At 50.8% G+C, this 17436-nt stretch overlaps 1 protein-coding gene across 1 annotated transcript in view; it reads left to right on the top strand.

Annotated features, from left to right (window-relative positions):
• SLC1A7 (solute carrier family 1 member 7) overlaps nt 1-17225 on the top strand; it is a 51966-nt gene extending 34741 nt beyond the window's left edge. The window contains exons 4-11 of the mRNA XM_066376300.1: nt 4272-4314; nt 6745-6967; nt 10853-10952; nt 11668-11901; nt 13833-14027; nt 14821-14955; nt 15407-15503; nt 16101-17225. Coding sequence (XP_066232397.1) covers nt 4272-4314; nt 6745-6967; nt 10853-10952; nt 11668-11901; nt 13833-14027; nt 14821-14955; nt 15407-15503; nt 16101-16319 — 1246 coding nt within the window. The 3' untranslated portion in view covers nt 16320-17225. The remainder of the gene's footprint in view (nt 1-4271; nt 4315-6744; nt 6968-10852; nt 10953-11667; nt 11902-13832; nt 14028-14820; nt 14956-15406; nt 15504-16100) is intronic.
• Nucleotides 17226-17436: the final 211 nt, after the last annotated feature.

The following is a 17436-nucleotide window of genomic DNA, read 5'->3' as shown; positions in this document are numbered from 1 at the left end:
TCTTTTCAAGAGTTTTCCAGAAAACCACCCAGTGAATCCCACCTACATCTAATTGACCACTCCTTGGCAAGAGAGGCTGGGAAACGGGATTTGATGGCATGGCCCTGTTGGTCTCCATAATGTCCCAGGGCTTTGCTAGTACAGAAGGAGAGGGAATGGAGACTGGTTAGGCAGCTAGCCATTTCTGCCAACACACACATTATAAACTTTTCAAGGAAGTTATACATACTAGGTATGTTCCATTAGGTTTCTTACGAGCTTTTGAATGTTCTTAGTTTCTCCTCAGGCTGAAGCAACCTTTCCACTAAGTTACATAAGAAAACTTCCTTATAAGTCTCTGGAACGTCCTGGAGATGTACCCAGGAGATGTTTTCAGACCATGATCAGTCAGTTCAGCGCGGGCATCCTCCACTCTGGTCGTGAGCACCAGGCTGGTGGGCCATGCACTCTGGCAGGCTGTGTGCCCGGCATGTGCTGTGGGGTCCGCTTGATGTCAAAAACCCTTGCAGGCAGCTGCTAGTCTTGTGGCAGAAATCTGCTCATAACTTGCAGATTTAAAGCCTCACTTGAGCCTCTGGGAGCTCAGTTCTTCACTCTGCTTCTTTTCTCCTTTGTAACAAAGCCGAAATTAGTGGGAAAAGCCAGGACAATCCTTTCCCAGCTTTCTGCCTTGGTAGCTCATTCTAAGCCCTTTTCTTCTGACCACATGCTTACACTGAACCTTATTTTAGCACCACTGAAAAAAGTGATAGTTGCTGCTTGCCAACAGTGGCTGCTGGGGTGCAAAGTTAAGAAATAATGCTCACTCACATACACATATATAACTCCATTTATGTGTGTGAGAGAGACATCACGCTGACTGGAGACCGGACCAGCAATCTTGGTGTGTCAGGATGATACTCTAAACAACTGGGCTACCTGACCAGGGCTGTACTATCATTTGAAACACTCTTTACCCTTTACCAGTTTGAGGGTAGGAATGCCTTTAATTTATTGATGAAGCCAAACATTTTTAAAAAGCTTTTGGAGCTACTTATGTTTCTTCTTTGGTAAAGTGAATTGCCTGGTTATGATTTTCAATTGCTTTTCTATTGGGATATCAATGTCTCTGTGGTCATTTATTTATGCAGCAGCAAATATTTAACGAGTGCCTGTTACATGTCGGGTACCCTTCCAGGATCTAGGAACCTGCAATGAACAAAACACAGATCCCTGCCCTCCGGGAAGCTGATGTTCTGGTGAGAGCAGACAGACAGTGAGCCCGGAGACAAGGACAAGATTTGTAAAACTCTTTATAGACGTAGCACGATAACACTTTGTCATACAGTTCCCCCAGTTTGCAGTTTGCATTAGAATTTTATTTGTATTGTAATGTGTCCTACAGAGTTTCTTAGTTTATTAGCTTTTTATTGTGACATAATTTTGGTTTACAGAAAAGTTATGAAGATAGTACAGAGTTCTCACGTACCGTTCACCCATCTTCCTGAGGTTAGCCATTTACAAAAGTGGCACATTTGTTAAAACTAAAATTAAATTAGTAGAATTATTAACTGAATTACAAAACTTATTTGGATTTTTTTTTTTTTCTTTCTTTCTTTCTTTTTTTTTTTTGCAAGAGAGACAGAGAAAAACAGAAAGGGAGAGAGATGAGATGCATCAACTTGTAGTTGCAGCACTATAGTTGTTCATTGATTGCTTCTCATGCGTGCCTTGATGGGGGGCAAGGAGGGGTGGCTCAAGCCAAGTCAATGACCCCTTGCTCAAGCCAGTGACCTTCGGCTCAAGCCAGCGACCTTGGGATTTGTTGACGATCCCTTGGGGTTTTGAACCTGGGTCCTCAGTGTCCCAGGTCGAAGCTCTATTCACTGTGCTATCACCTGGTCAGACCTTATTTGGATTTCACCAGTTTTTCCTCTAATGTTCTTTTTTCCATCCCAGAACCCAATCCAGGATACCATAGTGCACTTACAAAATTTTTTTTTTTTAATGTTAGTTTTTCTTCTTTTTTTTATTTATTTATTTTTTTTATTATTCATTTTAGAGAGGAGAGGGAGAGACAGAGAGGAGAGACAGAGAGAGAGAAGGGGGGAGGAGCTGGAAGCATCAACTCCCATATGTGCCTTGACCAGGCAAGCCCAGGGTTTCTAACCGGCAACCTCAGCATTTCCAGGTTGATGCTTTTTCCACTGTGCCACCACAGGTTACAAAATTCTTAATTTTAATGTAGAAATATTTGTTAACTCTTTAAATGTTAATTTTATTGATTTTTAGAGAAAGGGAGGGAGAGAGTGAGAGAGAGACAGGAACATAGATCTGTTCCTGTATGTGCCCTGACTGGGGATTGAACCAGCAACTTCTGCACTTTGGGACAATGTTCTACCAGGGGTCGGGAACCTATGGCTCGTAAGCCAGATGTGGCTCTTTTGATGGCTGCATCTGGCTTGCAGACAAATCTTTAATAAAAAAAATAATAACATTAAAAATATAAAACATTCTCATGTATTACAACCCATTCATTTCCTACCGCTCATGTTCATGGTTGCGGGTGGCTGGAGCCAATCACAGCTGTCCTCTGGGACAACACCAAATTTTTATTGGATAATGCCTAACATACACGAGTCGTTGTATGGCTCTCACAGAATTACATTTTAAAATATGTGGCTTTCATGGCTCTCTCAGCCAAAAAGTTTCCCAACCCCTGTTCTAACCAATCAAGCTATCTGGCCAGGGCAACATTTGTTCATTTTTATTGCTCATTTTGTTCTTAGAGAGTCCTTCCATATCCTGAGATCTGATAAAATATTAATCTATATTTTGTTTTAGCTTTTTTTGGTTGCATTTTAAAAATTATTTATTCCTTTAAACCACCTGGGATTTATTTGGGTACACAGTGTAAATGAGGATCTGATTTTGATTTTTCTGAATAGTTGGTCAGCTGTACAGTTCTGTATGATGAATTCTTCTTTTCTTCACTGCTTTGTGAAGCAACTTTTGTCAACTATAAAATACTCTACTGTATTTAGGTGGGCCTGATCAGTTGTGGTGCAGTGGCTAGAGTGTTGACCTGGGATACTGAGGCCCCAGGTTTGAAACCTCGAAGTCACCAGCTTGAGCACAATCTCATCAATATATCCCAAGGTCACTGGCTTGAGCCCAAGGTCATTGGCTTGGGCAAGGGGTCACTGGCTTGGCTTGAGCTGCCCCTTCCACTCCCCATCCGGTCAAGGCACGCATGAGAAGAAATCAATGAACAACTAATGTGTCACATGCATGAGTTGATGCTTCTCGTCTCTCTCCTTTCTTCTCTCTCTCTCTTTCCTCAGAAATAAAATAAAATATTTAGGTGGCGTAGGTTCTGTTCCAAGCTACAGGTTCCACTATATTTATTTTTCTATTGATGGTTGGGTCAGTTTCTGTTTTTTTGTTTTGTTTTGTTTTTGACAGAGAGAAAGAGTCAGAGAGAGGGACAGGACAAACAAACAGGAAGGGAGAGAGATGCAAAGCATCAATTCTTCATTGCAGCATCTTAGTTGTTCATTGATTGATTTTTCATATGTGCCTTGACCAGGGGGCTACAGCAGACCGAGTGACCCTTTGCTCGAGCCAGCGACCTTGGACTCAAGCTGGTGAGCTTTGGCTGAAACCAGAGGAGCCCACGCTCAAGCTGGCGACCTTGGGGTCTCGAACCTGGGTCTTCCCCATCCCAGTCCGATGCTCTATCCACTGCGCCACCACTGGTCAGGCAGTTTTTCACTGTTTTGATTTATGTCTTTATGCTATGTTTTTATATCTGGTAGAACTGGAAACCCTCCTCCATTAGCTTTATGAAAATAACATTAAGATATGAACAACCACGTGCCACCTTCAAGGAAGCCAGTCTGAGGGGAGGCAGACATGTGAGCCAGTGCCACGCTGCACGCCAGAGAGTAGGTGATTCGAGAAGGGACCACAGTGTCGACCTAGAACAGTCAGAAAAGGCTTGGCCTCTGATTGGAGTAGGAGTTAGAGAAGCAGGAAGGGCATTTCAGGCAGAAGGAACAGTGTGAACAGAAGACTGGAGCAGAAAAGTATGCAGCATGTTTAGGAGAGTGTTGGCAATTGGTGTTGGAGCTTTAAGGACTGGGGATGGCTTTGGTGGGAGGAGGTGAGGCTGCAAAGGGAGGTGGTGCTGGGTAATGGAGGGCCCTACTGCCAAGGGAGATGTTCAAATGATCCCAAGGGCCCTCCTGTCCCAGGCTCTGGAAACCCATAAATCCTGACTCTCTTTCCAGGAATATGTTTCCAGCCAACCTGGTAGAAGCCACATTCAAACAGGTGAGTGGGTCCCTAAGGGATGGAGGGGTGTCAGGCAGGGCCAGCCTGGGCCTAACTGAAAACTAACAGGTTTACCAGCAAGTCTCCCATCTTCTGGGGGCAGGATGCTAGCTAGAGGGGAGGGAAGAGGGGGCACAGAGATCCTCAGAGCTTCCTGAGGCCATAGCCCTGCTCTGGGCTCCAGCTCTGCAGGAAGAAAAGCTATGCAGGTGAAGCTCCACAGTACAGCCCGCTGCTCACTCTAGGTCCACAACAGGGCTGACATTGCCCTTGCTCCCATCCTCAAAATAACCTGCCCGTAGGTCAGGTCAACCCCTTTCCTGATGAGGAAACTGAAGCTCGGAGGATTAAAGGATTTGCCCAAGGTTATACCTCTAGTAAATGATAGCCTAGTTAGTAGGTAAACTAGGCCTATCAGCTTCTAAGCTTGTTTTCTCTCTTTAAAACAATCATTTCCCCTCAATAAGAATAGTAGTAATGTTCACTATAAAATATGAGAAAAATGCTAAAAAATATATAAAACAGAAAATAGAAATTATCGTTAGTTTCAGCCCCTAGCAATAGTGGTAGTAGTTGGTATGCTTTTAGTCTTTTTTCCTCTAAACAAATGTTTCTTAGAATGAAATTAGGCTCGTAGTGCATGCACACTGTGCATCTTGCTTTTTTATTTCCCCGCTCCCTTTATATCGTTAGCATTTTCCCCAGTGATTGTTTCTTTTTTTAATACAATATTTGTGGTGATAATTTACCCATCCTTTTTTGGTGGTCCTGTAGGTGATTTTCAAAGTTTTGCCTTTCTAAAATTTTGGGTAAACATCTTTGTGTACCAATCATTGTCTGCACTGCTAATAGTTTCTAAGATGTTGAATGGTTGGTTGATGTAATTCCACAGGCATTTCCTGACCCCTTCCCTATGCTGGGCCCTGCCTTAGGTCTGAGGACATAAAGGAGGTGGCTGAGGGTTGGTAGAGGAGGCTCCCGAATACGGAATTGTGAAACTTTGAGCTAAATTCTTGTGTCTTCAACTACGAAATGAGCAAGATAGGGCAGGACTCTAAATGCTAGACTATGCGGTTTGGAATTTATTCCAGTGGTGATGGGGAATCACTGATGGTGTGGGAGAGGAGGAATATTTGTTTCTATACTTCATACCTACCCAGAATGCCCTTTCTTCTTTTGGCAAACTCCTACCTATTCTTCAAGACCCAAATCAAATGTCACCTTCTTTGTGAAGCTAAGTGACTCTTTCAGGCAGAGTAAATCCCTCCTTCTCCAAGGCTCTCAAGGAAGAATTCACATCTGGATCATTTTTGTATCCCCAGAACCTGGCACAGAGTGTTCAATAGTGGAATGAAGATGATAATGGTGATGATAGCAATAATGGTTACTTAAGGCTTACCATATGCCAGGCACTGTTGTGAGCACTTGACATAGAAAGGGCTGGGCAAACGTAGGTTTACAGTTTTGAGAACATGGAACAAAGTTTATTCTTGTATTGTTATTCATTCTTGTGTTATATATTTTTCCATATGAACAACCCTAAACTTACTTTTGCCCACCCTGCATTATCTCACTTATGACCTGCATTTTACAGTTAAGGAAACTGAAGCACAAAAACTTAATATCCCATGTATTTCCCGAGTGGCTCCTCCCCCTTGCTCAAGGTTTATCTTGTTGATACCGTGGTGTTGGGAGGACAGGAGACTCTCTTGTTTGGGGTCCCAGTGCCTGAGGAATGAGAGGGGAAGACCCAGAAATGCCCTGGGGTAGAGGGGGAAAGGTAGGCAGTTCAGCGACTGAATTCTTCCCAGCTGGGAGCTTATCTCCCCAAGAAGGCTTGGGACAAGCTGAGCTTTCCAAATCCAGGCTTACATGGAGCTACTGCAGGTTTTGTCCCAGGCTACCACAATAAAATGAATATATCAATAAAACAAGTAGTAATCTTTTGATTGGTGGAGGGTCTTGCTTTCAGTTCATAACAACAACGTCAGCGAAGCGCAATAAAGCAAGTTGTGCTTATGGAAGGTCCAAGTGTCCGTCAGTGAAGGCAGGGCTGGCTGGCTGTTAGATGAATAATGAATTGGTTGGAAGGTATAGCAGGTGAGTGGAGAATCACCTGGGTAGATGAAGAAAGAGATAAACAGCTGGTTAGAGAGGGGCCCAGAAGGGTGTAATAATGCTTAGAAGGAAGAAGAAGGAAGAAGGGCAGAGAGACGCATGCCTAGGTAGTGTATAGATGAAGGAATTGGTTTTCTTTTTGGTAAAATATTGATAATAATCCCTGTCCTGCCTACCTCACAGGGTTATTGTCAATCAAATAGTTCATGAGTGGATGCAAATGCACTTCCAAGATGTTATTATTGTTGTTGTTGTTGGTATTAATAACAACATTGACCCTGACTCCTTCCTGGTTGGGGTGTCACCCACCAGTACCGCACCAAGACCACGCCCATTGTCAAGTCCCCCAAAGTGGCATCGGAGGAGGCGCCGTCTCGGCAGATACTCATCTACGGGGTCCAGGAAGAGAATGGTTCTCACATTCAGAACTTCGCCCTGGACTTGACCCCGCCACCCGAAGTCTTTTACAAGTCAGAGCCTGGCACCAGCGAAGGCATGAATGTGCTGGGCATCGTCATGTTCTCTGCCACCATGGGTACGTGCTGCCCACCTCACCTCGCAATCTCGGGGAGCCAGTCCTCCCTCACACCTACTCCTCCCTGCACCTCTCCCTGTACCCCTGCAACCCTGCATCCCGCCACCCGAATGGCCTGGAGTCTCCCATCTTCCAGGCGGTTCCTCGGTCTCCCAGTCAGTGGAATGGCCCCAGGAATCCCCGGCAGAGCCAGTGTTTCTCACCTGGAGCCCCTCGTCCCTGGGTGCTAGTTTGCCGCCAGAAGTGTGGGCCCTTTCTCAAGGAAGATCCCTCCTATTCCTGAACTTTATACTAAGGTCTAGTAACACTGGAGGGAGGGAGAAGGGGAGTTATAGTAAGAAACAAGAAAAGTCTAAAAACTAAGCCATCACTGTTTTTTTAAAGCTATTATTCTTCCCGCCAGCCCCAACCACAGGGCTTCTCCCTGGCAGCCTCTCTCCTGAGACACATCTGTGCCTTTTCTTGGGGTCCACAGCTGGCCTACCAAACGCTTCCTTCCCTTTGCTTCTCCTCTCCGAGTCTCCAAGGCCCCCAACCACAGGGGACTTACCTTGAAACTTGGCGAAGTTTACCTTGTGCAGACCCCTTTTGAGGCCTGTACCTTTTATTCTTTTTCTTTTTCGTATTCTTTCTCTTAAAGAGGGCCCAAACTGTATAAGCTTCAGATCCCCTAAACCAGGGGTCCCCAAACTTTTTACACAGGGGGCCACTTCACTGTCCCTCAGACTGTTGGAGGGCCGGACTATTAAAAAAACTATAAACAAATCCCTATGCACATTGCACATATCTTATTTTAAAGTAAAAAAACAAAACGGGAACAAATACAATATTTAAAATAAAGAACAAGTAAATTTAAATCAACAAACTGACCAGTATTTCAATGGGAACTATGGGCCTGCTTTTGGCTAATGAGATGGTCAGTGTCCAGTTCCATATTTGTCACTGCTAGCCATAACAAGTGATATGACGTGCTTCCGGAGCCGTGATGAGTGCATCCGGCGTCACCGGAAGTAGTACTGTACATGACTGATGCCGCGCTTTGCATCTGACCACCAATGAAAGAGGTGCCCCTTCCGGAAGTGCAGCGGGGGCCGGATAAATGGCCTCAGGGGGCCGTAGTTTGGGAACCCCTGCCCTAAACCCATGGATATGTCTCTGCCTGCAGTGTCTCCCCACCCCCCACCACTGACACACAAACATGCACACTTTTCCTTTTGGGTGACACCTCCTAACCTGTCTAGAACAATCTAGCTCTCCCAGACCATGCCAGGGGCATCATGGGTCTTTTTCTAACAACCTTCCCCATCACCTCAGCCATGGCCCTGGGAGGTTCTCTCCTGCTTCTGTGAATTCTCCACAGGGTTTTCTTTTCAAGTAAAGAGCTTCAACCATCCTCTGGTTGCTCATAGCAAGAATCCGGGGGTCATTTTGCACCTGGCCCTCTGCCTCAGCCCACATCCAAGTCCTGTCAGCCTCCCAAAATCTGTCTCTTGTCCCTGTGCTTCCCTCTGCCACTGCCACCACCCTGGTCCGAGGCCACTATCATCTCTCGCCTGGTTTCAGCAAAAATTGTCTAAAGAGTCCTCTGTTCTGATGTGTCCTCCTCACAGGGTCACAAGTCCCTGATTCAGGCCCCAGTGGCTCTCCACTCCTCCTGGAAAGGGCACCAGCAGCAGACAGGGCCTGAGGAGCTCTGAGGGTCCAGCCCAGCCTAACTCTGGGCCCCTCCATCCCTGCTCCCCTGCCTTTCAGCTCCTGAAAGACACCTCCCTGAGGACCTTCCCACTTTCACTTCCCATCCTGAGTGTGGGAGTGACCCTCCTGCAGTTATATAATCTCTGGTGTAATTGTCCACTGTCTGCACAGCAGCTGATGTAAGCGCCACGCAGGCAGAAATGGGCCTGACTCGTTCCCCAGTTACCCCCACAGCCCACCACAGTGACCAGCAGGAGAGGCACTCAGTACAGCCTGTTGGAGAGGTGGAGAGATGGGTGGATGAATGTATGGGCAAAGATGGATAATGGAGCTCTTATCATCTTGGCCAAAATGCCAGGCATGCAGAGGGGCCAGGAGCTAGTGACCCAAGCATGTGACAAGATGGTGTTTGGAAGTGCCCTCAGCATATCCGGCAATTAGTTCCTGAACATTCTTCCTCCTCTCAGCCACCACCTCTCTTAGCGGTGGAAAGATATAAAAAAGACATCTATTGGCAAGGCAAAAGAAACCCTTGGGACCCTTTTGACTCAATTCACAAAGTGTTTACTGACCGTGTGTAACTGTGGATAAGTGTATATTTGTGTATGTGTACCCAAGTCACGTGTGCCTGAGTCTGTATATACCCGTGCCTGTGTGTGCCTACATCTCTAGTGCTTACATCAACGTGGGCCCAAGTCTGAGTGTGAGCGAGCACACTTAGCTGCTCCAAATGGGGCTCACTTTCTCTCCTCAACCCGGCCTCCCTCCCAGCTTCCCCCAGCTGTTAGGATGTGGTTGATGCTAAGGTCTCATTGGCCTTCACTGTTGGAGGGAGCCATGCCCACCCTGGACCCCATGCACACTAGCACCCAGCAAGCCAGAGCCCTTGGGTGCCCCCAGGGAAATCTATGTGGAGACTGATGAGACACAGGAGTACTTTGGGGAGACCTGGCTCTGAGCTTAGTTAGGCTTCCACAGGCCAGACGGGCAGGGCTAGGCCAGTGCCACCTCCAGCTCGAGCCTCTCCCACCCAGCTGTGCCCCCACCTCGTCCCAGTGGTAGCTGTTCCAAGGCTGGTGTGGGTTCAGAGTTTCCTGGGGTAGGGAAAGAGCCCGCTCTGGAGTTTCATAGGCCAGGGTCACATCCCTGCCCTGCCCCTCCCTGGCTGAGTCATCCCATGAGCCTCTCTGAGCACAGTGACAGTAAGCTTCGTGAGGGCAGCCACAGAGTGTGTTTTGCTCTTCATTTTTATGTCAACAGAAGGAAAAGCAGTCATTTGTCACTGTTGCAAGAGCGATCTGAGTGCTCACTTGCATGGTACTCACCCATGGACTAGTATACATACGAGTGCTTCCCAAGTGGAGAAGAGTCCAGAACCCCAACGGGAGAGTAACAGGGCCTTTGTGAAAGGCTTCATCATTCATTCATTCACTCATTCATCCATTCATCACTGTTTAGCATCTACTGTGTGCCAGCTGAGATACAGTTCTTGCCCTCATGGAGCTAACGTTCTATTGGAAGAGACAGAAAAACAACAGAATACTAAAAAATAACAGTTATAAGTTGTGATAAATGATATGAAGGGATCAGAAAGAGATGAGGCAGATGAGAACAAATTGGGAGATTCAAAAAGGAGAGGGCATGGATGTCCAAGGCATGTGGAGTGCTGGGCAGCCATGTTTCAGGCATCGGGAACTATATGGGCAAAGGCCATGAGGCAGTGAAGAGCTTGATGTATTCTAGAAATGGAAAGAAGGCCAGTGATGCCAGCAGAGTGAGGAAGGCAAGAGCAGGGCCAGATGGCGGTGGGAGGTAGACAGGGGCCAGATCCAGTGGAGCCTGGAGCAGTGGGGGGCTTGGTTCCTATGGTCTAGGTCGTCAAGGAAGCTCGTGGCAGGGTATTTGGCAGGGAGCATTTTTATCTTAAGATGACACTTGTTGTTGTGTAGAAAATGGATTAGAGAGTAGGAAGAGATGAGAGCCCTGTTGCAAGATCACTGTGTTGGTCCAGGGGTGGAGGCCAAGGAGGAGAGGAGAGAGTAGAAGGGGACACTGGCTCATGGATGCTGCTGGGAGGTCAGCCCACAGTGCGATCCGTGTGTGCATGGGGGTCTACCCCTGCCTTGCCTGTACATGTCTTCATCTTGGTCTGTGAAATCTGTGATAAGCTGTGCATCCCTGCCCCTACAGGCATCATGCTGGGCCGCATGGGTGACAGCGGGGCCCCCCTGGTCAGCTTCTGCCAGTGCCTCAATGAGTCTGTCATGAAGATCGTGGCAGTGGCTGTGTGGTAAGCCTCTCTGGGATGAGGGTGCCTCTCCTACCCCAACCCCTTCCACTCCTGCCTTGGGCAGACAGAGAGAACCCGTGGCGCTGTCCCCTGTTCATCTAGGAGTGAGCAACCCCAGAGGCTGAGCCCTGGCCTGGGGCCTCCAGAGTCACAAGTGCTGTCCTGGATCCCCAGCCTTGACCAGGCCTACTCCAGCCCTGGGCCCGCCACTTCTGGCCCAATCTGACCCACTGGAGGAGAGCTAAGAGCCAAGCCTGGCACTGCTCTCCTGACCAGTTTCTCTATCACATGGAGCTCATCAGCCCAGCTTTTGGAAGAAGGAAATTCTGGAAGTGAGAACTAACTGCCACTCCTTGATTTAGGGTTCAGACCTTAGAAATCTTCTAGTCCAACCTTGCAGTTTAGATGGGGAAATGCAGTGGTCTGCCCAAGGTCAAACACGAAGAGTGTTGCATTGCTGGGTGTGCGGAGGGTCGGCATACCCACAGGGGCCTGGACAAGAGAGCGGAGGGTGAGAGGCTGTGCAGGGCTCGGCTGGTTGAGGGTGGTGGAATCAACAATGCCATGTGCCGAGCACCTTGGCACTCAGTCTTGTTCAGTCCTCACAGGAGCCCCAGGAGGCGCAGGGGGACCAGGCTAGGCAGTGGTACAGTGTCGGGGCTGCCTGGGACCTCACTTGCCTGGCACTGAGCTGACTGCCCTGTCCCCACAACAGGTACTTCCCCTTTGGTATTGTGTTCCTCATCGCCGGCAAGATCCTGGAGATGGATGACCCCACAGCTGTTGGGAAAAAGCTAGGCTTCTACGCGGTCACCATAGTGTGCGGGCTGGTGGTCCATGGCCTCTTCATCCTGCCCCTGCTCTACTTCTTCATCACCAGAAAGAATCCCATCGTCTTCATCCGTGGTGTCCTCCAGGCCCTGCTCATCGCACTGGCCACCTCCTCCAGGTAGCCCTGGGCAGCCCGGCAGAACAGGGGAGGTGGTGGGGGCTCAGCTCTGTCCATCTGTTCAGCCATTCTCCATAGCCATAGACTGATAAAAAGTGTAAGGCCTGCTGTACAAATCTGAGGGTCGCTATGGTAACAAGACCAACTTTGGAAATGTAATGCTTGAGTCCCCACCTGCCCAAATGGCAGAAAGACTTTATGGCCTTCTGAGACCTTCCCCTCCTCCTCCTGCCCACACCCGCAGGGCTCACTCAGTCCACATGGGGTCGGCTTCCGCGCACCAGGGGGCAGGGAGAGCTAAGGAGTGATGAATCTATGATTGCTGTTGCCTTTTGCTGCCCTTTGGTACTTCTGTGGAGTCAGGCCCAGTGTTGTTTAGGGACTTTCCTGTCTACTGTCATGAGGACATCCTGGTTAGATACCCTTTCACAACTGTGGCAGTGTCACTAGCTCATGGGGACTTCAATCATGGTTCCCTCACCCCCTAGCTGTGTGTCTCTGGGCAAGTCACCTGACCTCCTGGGCATCAAGTTCCTCATCTCCAGGCTGTGGATCACTGTAGCCTCCCCAGAAGGCTGCTGGGGGTTAATGGAGATGACCCACCGGGGCAAGGCCAGTCTGGGCTGGAGGAAGCAGCACCTGCCCTCAAGGACTGTTACAGCACAGTGTAAAGAGCCAGGGAGTGAAGAGTCAGGCGAACCCAGCTGTGGATCAAGGAGGAGGAAATGGTCATTTTCATGGGGTTAGATGCTCTAACCTGGTAAAGAAAGGATGGTTCTGCCCACAGCGAGTGTCTCCCCACATGGAAGAAGTGTCCGAGCTCGGGCCCACATTTCTCAGGCACCACAGCCTGACTCTCCCCTCCAGCCCTAGTGTCGTCCCTTCTCTGGGCCTCAGCTTCCCAGTCCGTAGGACGGACAGGAGGTGACAACCCCCTTCCCTGGAGGCCACATGACCCACCCTTGGCAGCAGAGCACCTCACACAGGACTCAGGGGGAGCAGAGCCCCTGGAGGAGAACCCCAGATGCTCTGTACCCAGGAACCTCCCCCCAGCGCAGAGGCCAAGGTGAAAAGGAAAGATGAAGTCTCAAGCAGCTGCCCTGTGCTCTTGGCCACTTCCTGCTTGACAGGAACTACAACTTTGGGCCGAGCATGTTGGGCTCATTTGAGGTTCTGGCAAGTAGAAGTGGGGTACCCAGGCAGCAACCTGTGGGATAGGAAGGGTTCTGGGGCCATACCAACCTGAGTGTTGGCCCCAGCACTGCCACCAGGAGCTCTAGTTACAAAACAGTAACAGGACTAATAGCGCCTCCCTTTGCCTGAGTACTTGTGATGAGGCAGACACTATTCTCAGTGCTTACTCATGAAATCATCCTACTAGCTCTGTAATCCAGGTATTTTCCCTTCCTGGGACAAGGAAACAAAGGCCTACACCGGTTATGGAAACTGCTAAGGCCACTTGCCTAGGAGGAGGCTGGAATCTGAACCCAGCGAGTCCGGCCCCAGAGTCCTGTAAACCCCTTCATCTACGCTTAGCACAGCAGTGAGACTTTGGGTCAGCTCTTCCTCCCCTCTGGACTTCAGTCTGTTCATCTGTAAAATGGATTCATTTCCCTTCCTCACAGGAAGCTGTGAGGATCAACTGAGACTGTGTAAAGCACGGTGCCTGGTGCATAGTAAGCATCCTACTGGCACTAAGTCCCCTCCTGACCTGTGTTATGGCAGCCTGGGCAGGCCTGGCTTGGCTGCTGTTGCACACTCCCAAAGGGTGTCACTCTTGACAATTTTCAAAGCCCCTTCAGCCTGCTCTCTCCCACGACGGGGCTGCTGCCTGGGTGAAGCGAGCTCCCTGTCACTGGCAGGGGGCGACCCAGAGGCCCTGAGCATCCTGGAGGAGGATGGTGGGCAGACACGGACCCTTCCACCCACAGCTCAGCCACACTGCCCATCACCTTCAAGTGCCTGCTGGAGAACAACCACATCGACCGGCGCATTGCCCGCTTTGTGCTGCCCGTGGGCGCCACCATCAACATGGATGGCACTGCGCTCTACGAGGCTGTGGCTGCCATCTTCATTGCCCAGGTCAACAACTATGAGCTGGACTTTGGCCAGATCATCACCATCAGGTGGACTCCTGACACCCCACACCAGGGTGGGTTGAGGTAGAAGGGTGGCTGCTAGAAGGGCCTTTAGGATTCTCAAGCCCCCAGATCTGACAGGGTCTCTGAGGCCCAGAGAAGGTGAGGGGCTCATTCTAGGCCACACAGCAATTCAATGCTAGGGTGGGGACTTGGCCTGACTCTGACTGGCGGCACAGGGCTCCTTCCCCAGCACTGCCCTGCAGCGTGGGGAGCTCCAAGTGGCTGGGAAGCTGAGACCCAGAGGAGGGCCTGCAGTCTGGACACGCAGGGCAGGCAGGGCACCGAAGGCGGACACAGAGGGAGCAGAGGCCAGCGGCAGGGTTGGGGGATAACTAGGGGGTGCAGTGTGGCTGGAGCTGAGGGAAGGGTGCTGCGGTGACAGGCAGAGGCTGAGGGGGAGTCCTCATATGCCAGCCCAAGAACACAAGTCTGACCCTGGGGACCAGGCCCCGGAGGGAGGCTGGCCAGAGCCGAGCAGGTGGGCGATCAGAATCTCTGGGAAGCTCCTATAAAGCTAGGGGCAATGGCTCCAGATGCAGGGTTTTTCACAAACTACTCAAGAGGTTCTGCTGAGCCAGGGATGGGAGCCCATGGGGCTATAGGACCTCAAGCAGGAACATGCCCCCTCCCCCAAACTCCTTGATTTGTCCTTCCTACAACCCCTGCCCCGTATGGCTGTCCCCAGAGGCTCTGGCATCCTCCTCCTTGGAGCCAGGGCCCCAACAAAGCACCCTGCCCCTCCTGCCTCTCCGCTCCCTCCCCCTGCCCCCTTCTGCAGCATCACAGCCACCGCAGCCAGCATTGGGGCAGCTGGCATTCCCCAGGCAGGACTCGTCACCATGGTCATCGTGCTTACCTCCGTGGGACTACCCACTGATGACATCACCCTCATCATTGCTGTGGACTGGGCCTTGTGAGTAGGACTTGCCACTACCTGCCCCCTGCCCTCAGGCAGCAGGATTTGGGGTGGGAGCGGACATACCTTGGTTTGGCACAGTGGAGGTGCCTTACGCATGGACCCTGGCCTGGCTGTGGAGCCCAGTTTTCAAAAATGAAAATATGGGGTCCCTTGTTACAAATTCTATAGAATTTCAAGAGGATGAGAGCAAACCATTAATCCCAGCATGGACTCTTCTAAGCATAGGCCCTGTGTGACTATACAGTCACACACCCATGAAGCTGACCCTGCATCGACCCACGTCAACATCACTGAGGGAGTGGGGGGGCTGGAGAGGGCGGGAAAGTGCCTTGCTTTGGGCTCTGGCCTGGCAGCTGGTGCCCACAGGGGCTGCTGGGGTGAGCACTGTCCTCCCCCAGCTCTCCTGACAAGTGCCCACTGCTCACCACCCACCTTGGCTCGCCAGGGACCGCTTCCGCACCATGATTAATGTGCTGGGTGACGCACTGGCCGCAGGGATCATGGCCCACATCTGCCGGAAGGACTTTGCTCAGGGTGCTGAGGTGAGAGCAGTGCCCCTCTCCCAGCCTGGCCACAGAGGCCCCCAGTGGGGGGAGCTGGGCTGGACACTAATCTTCCACTCATCAGCTGGAGAGCCTTCAGCCAATCCCTTCTCATCTGGTACCGGAGGTGACTAACTCCTCTTGCAGCTACTTGTTGAGCACCCACCATGGCCAGCATTGCTCCTGACACAGGAGGAGCAAAGGAAGCCAGAGCCCTACCCTCGGGGTACTGTGCCCTAGTGAAGGGGTGGCGCTGGTCCTGCCAACAGCAAGACGAGTGCTTGTACATCTGCACAGCTTCATAGTTTTCGGGCTCCTTCCATAACCACAAGTAGCAGGCTGCCTCACTCCACGGGAAGGATGCTGAGGCCCAAGCAGGGGACCCAGTTCCCTCACTGGACACTGTGGGTCAGGTCCTCTCCTCTACTAAGACAGACCCAGGAGGAGGCAGGACAGCCAAGAGACACCCTGTGCCCTACCAAGGTCCCACAGTGCATCTACAGGAAAACCGATCACGTGGTTCCCAGCCCCTGCTTGTTCAGTCCTCCCTGGTGCCTACCTTCAGCCCTCCTGCTTCTGCCTGTCTCCCGTCCCCAGAAGCTGCTGCCCTGCGAGACCAAGCCAGTAAGCCTGCAGGAGATCGTGGCGATACAGCAGAACGGCTGCGTTAAAAGTGTGGCTGAGGCTTCAGAGCTGACCCTGGGCCCTGCCTGTCCCCACCACGTCCCCGTCCAGGTGGAGCAGGACGAGGAGCCGGCTGCTGCCAGCCTGGACCACTGCACCATTGAAATCAGTGAGCTTGAGACCAATGTCTGAGCCTACGCCGTTGTAGAAGCCAGGGGAGGCCTCCAGGGTCAGGGCAAAGGGTTGGGTCTCAACTTACTACCTTCCTGAGCAGCCCATAGAGGCCAGCCTCACACATCTTCCACCCTCGAGAGGTCGGAATTAGCTCCACTTGACAGAAAATGGAGTCTCAGAGAGGAAATCCCAGCAGGAGAGTTGATGAACTGGCATAGCCCAGCCTCGGCTGTGACTTTGCACTGTTATGGCCCATAGGGACAGCAGGCAAGGGTTATGGTCCGCACTTTCTGGATGACAGCATTAAGGCTGGAATCGTGTATCCCAGGTCTCAGAGCAAGTCAGGGCCAGGACTCCAACTCAGGTCTTTCGAGCCCTGGCCACTCTCTCCTGGATGACAGGGCCATCCAGAGCCAGATGCCAAGGGAGGCTCCAGGCTCGGCCCCTGTCCCAGCCTGCACCACTGCTTTCCACTTCTGAAGACATAACAACAGTGCCCTGGTTCTGCCCCTCTGTGTCCTGGCCCAGGCCAGCCCTCCACCCACCCCATAACACGTGGCCTCAACACAGCTCTCCCCAAGTGGGGGGGGGGCAGCCCAAGACCAAGGCCTCCTGCCTTCCCTGTGCCGCACGTAGTCTGTCTCATCTCACATCCCACCAGTTATCTCCCACAAAGATCATCTGACATGGAGAGGGAGGTGTCTTTACTGGAGCTGCAGGGGCCCTTAGCAACATCCTGGCCAGCCTCCCCATGGGGGGGGTTGCCAGAAGCAGGCTCACCTGGGGTGCTTTGATCAAGCTGCCCAAGCAGTACTGGGGTCAGGATGCCCCAAAAGCCTGTGGGATAAAGTCAAGTTAGTTTTTATATTCCTTTCTGTGTTTGCAAATTCAGTGCTAACTAAATAAAGGTATTTTGTTTTTCAAGTCTTGTGGGCTTAGCATACTCTGGTCAGCATCTCTTTATTGAGCTAATATAGGCTGTCACAACGCAGACTAGCCAACCTGGACAGCCAGAGTATGGACAGGCCTGTCCAGGTGGCCAGAAAATGAACAGGCTTGTTCATGGAGCCAGACCACAGACAGGTCTGCTGGGCTGTGACTGCGTGGCTGGGCTTGCCTGGGCAGCCAGAGTGCA

The sequence above is a fragment of the Saccopteryx leptura genome, chromosome 3 (genome assembly GCF_036850995.1).
Source record: "Saccopteryx leptura isolate mSacLep1 chromosome 3, mSacLep1_pri_phased_curated, whole genome shotgun sequence".
In the NCBI taxonomy this organism is placed as follows: domain Eukaryota; kingdom Metazoa; phylum Chordata; class Mammalia; order Chiroptera; family Emballonuridae; genus Saccopteryx; species Saccopteryx leptura.
Note: the sequence above shows the minus strand (reverse complement) of the source record. Positions and strands in the feature narration are given on the sequence as shown.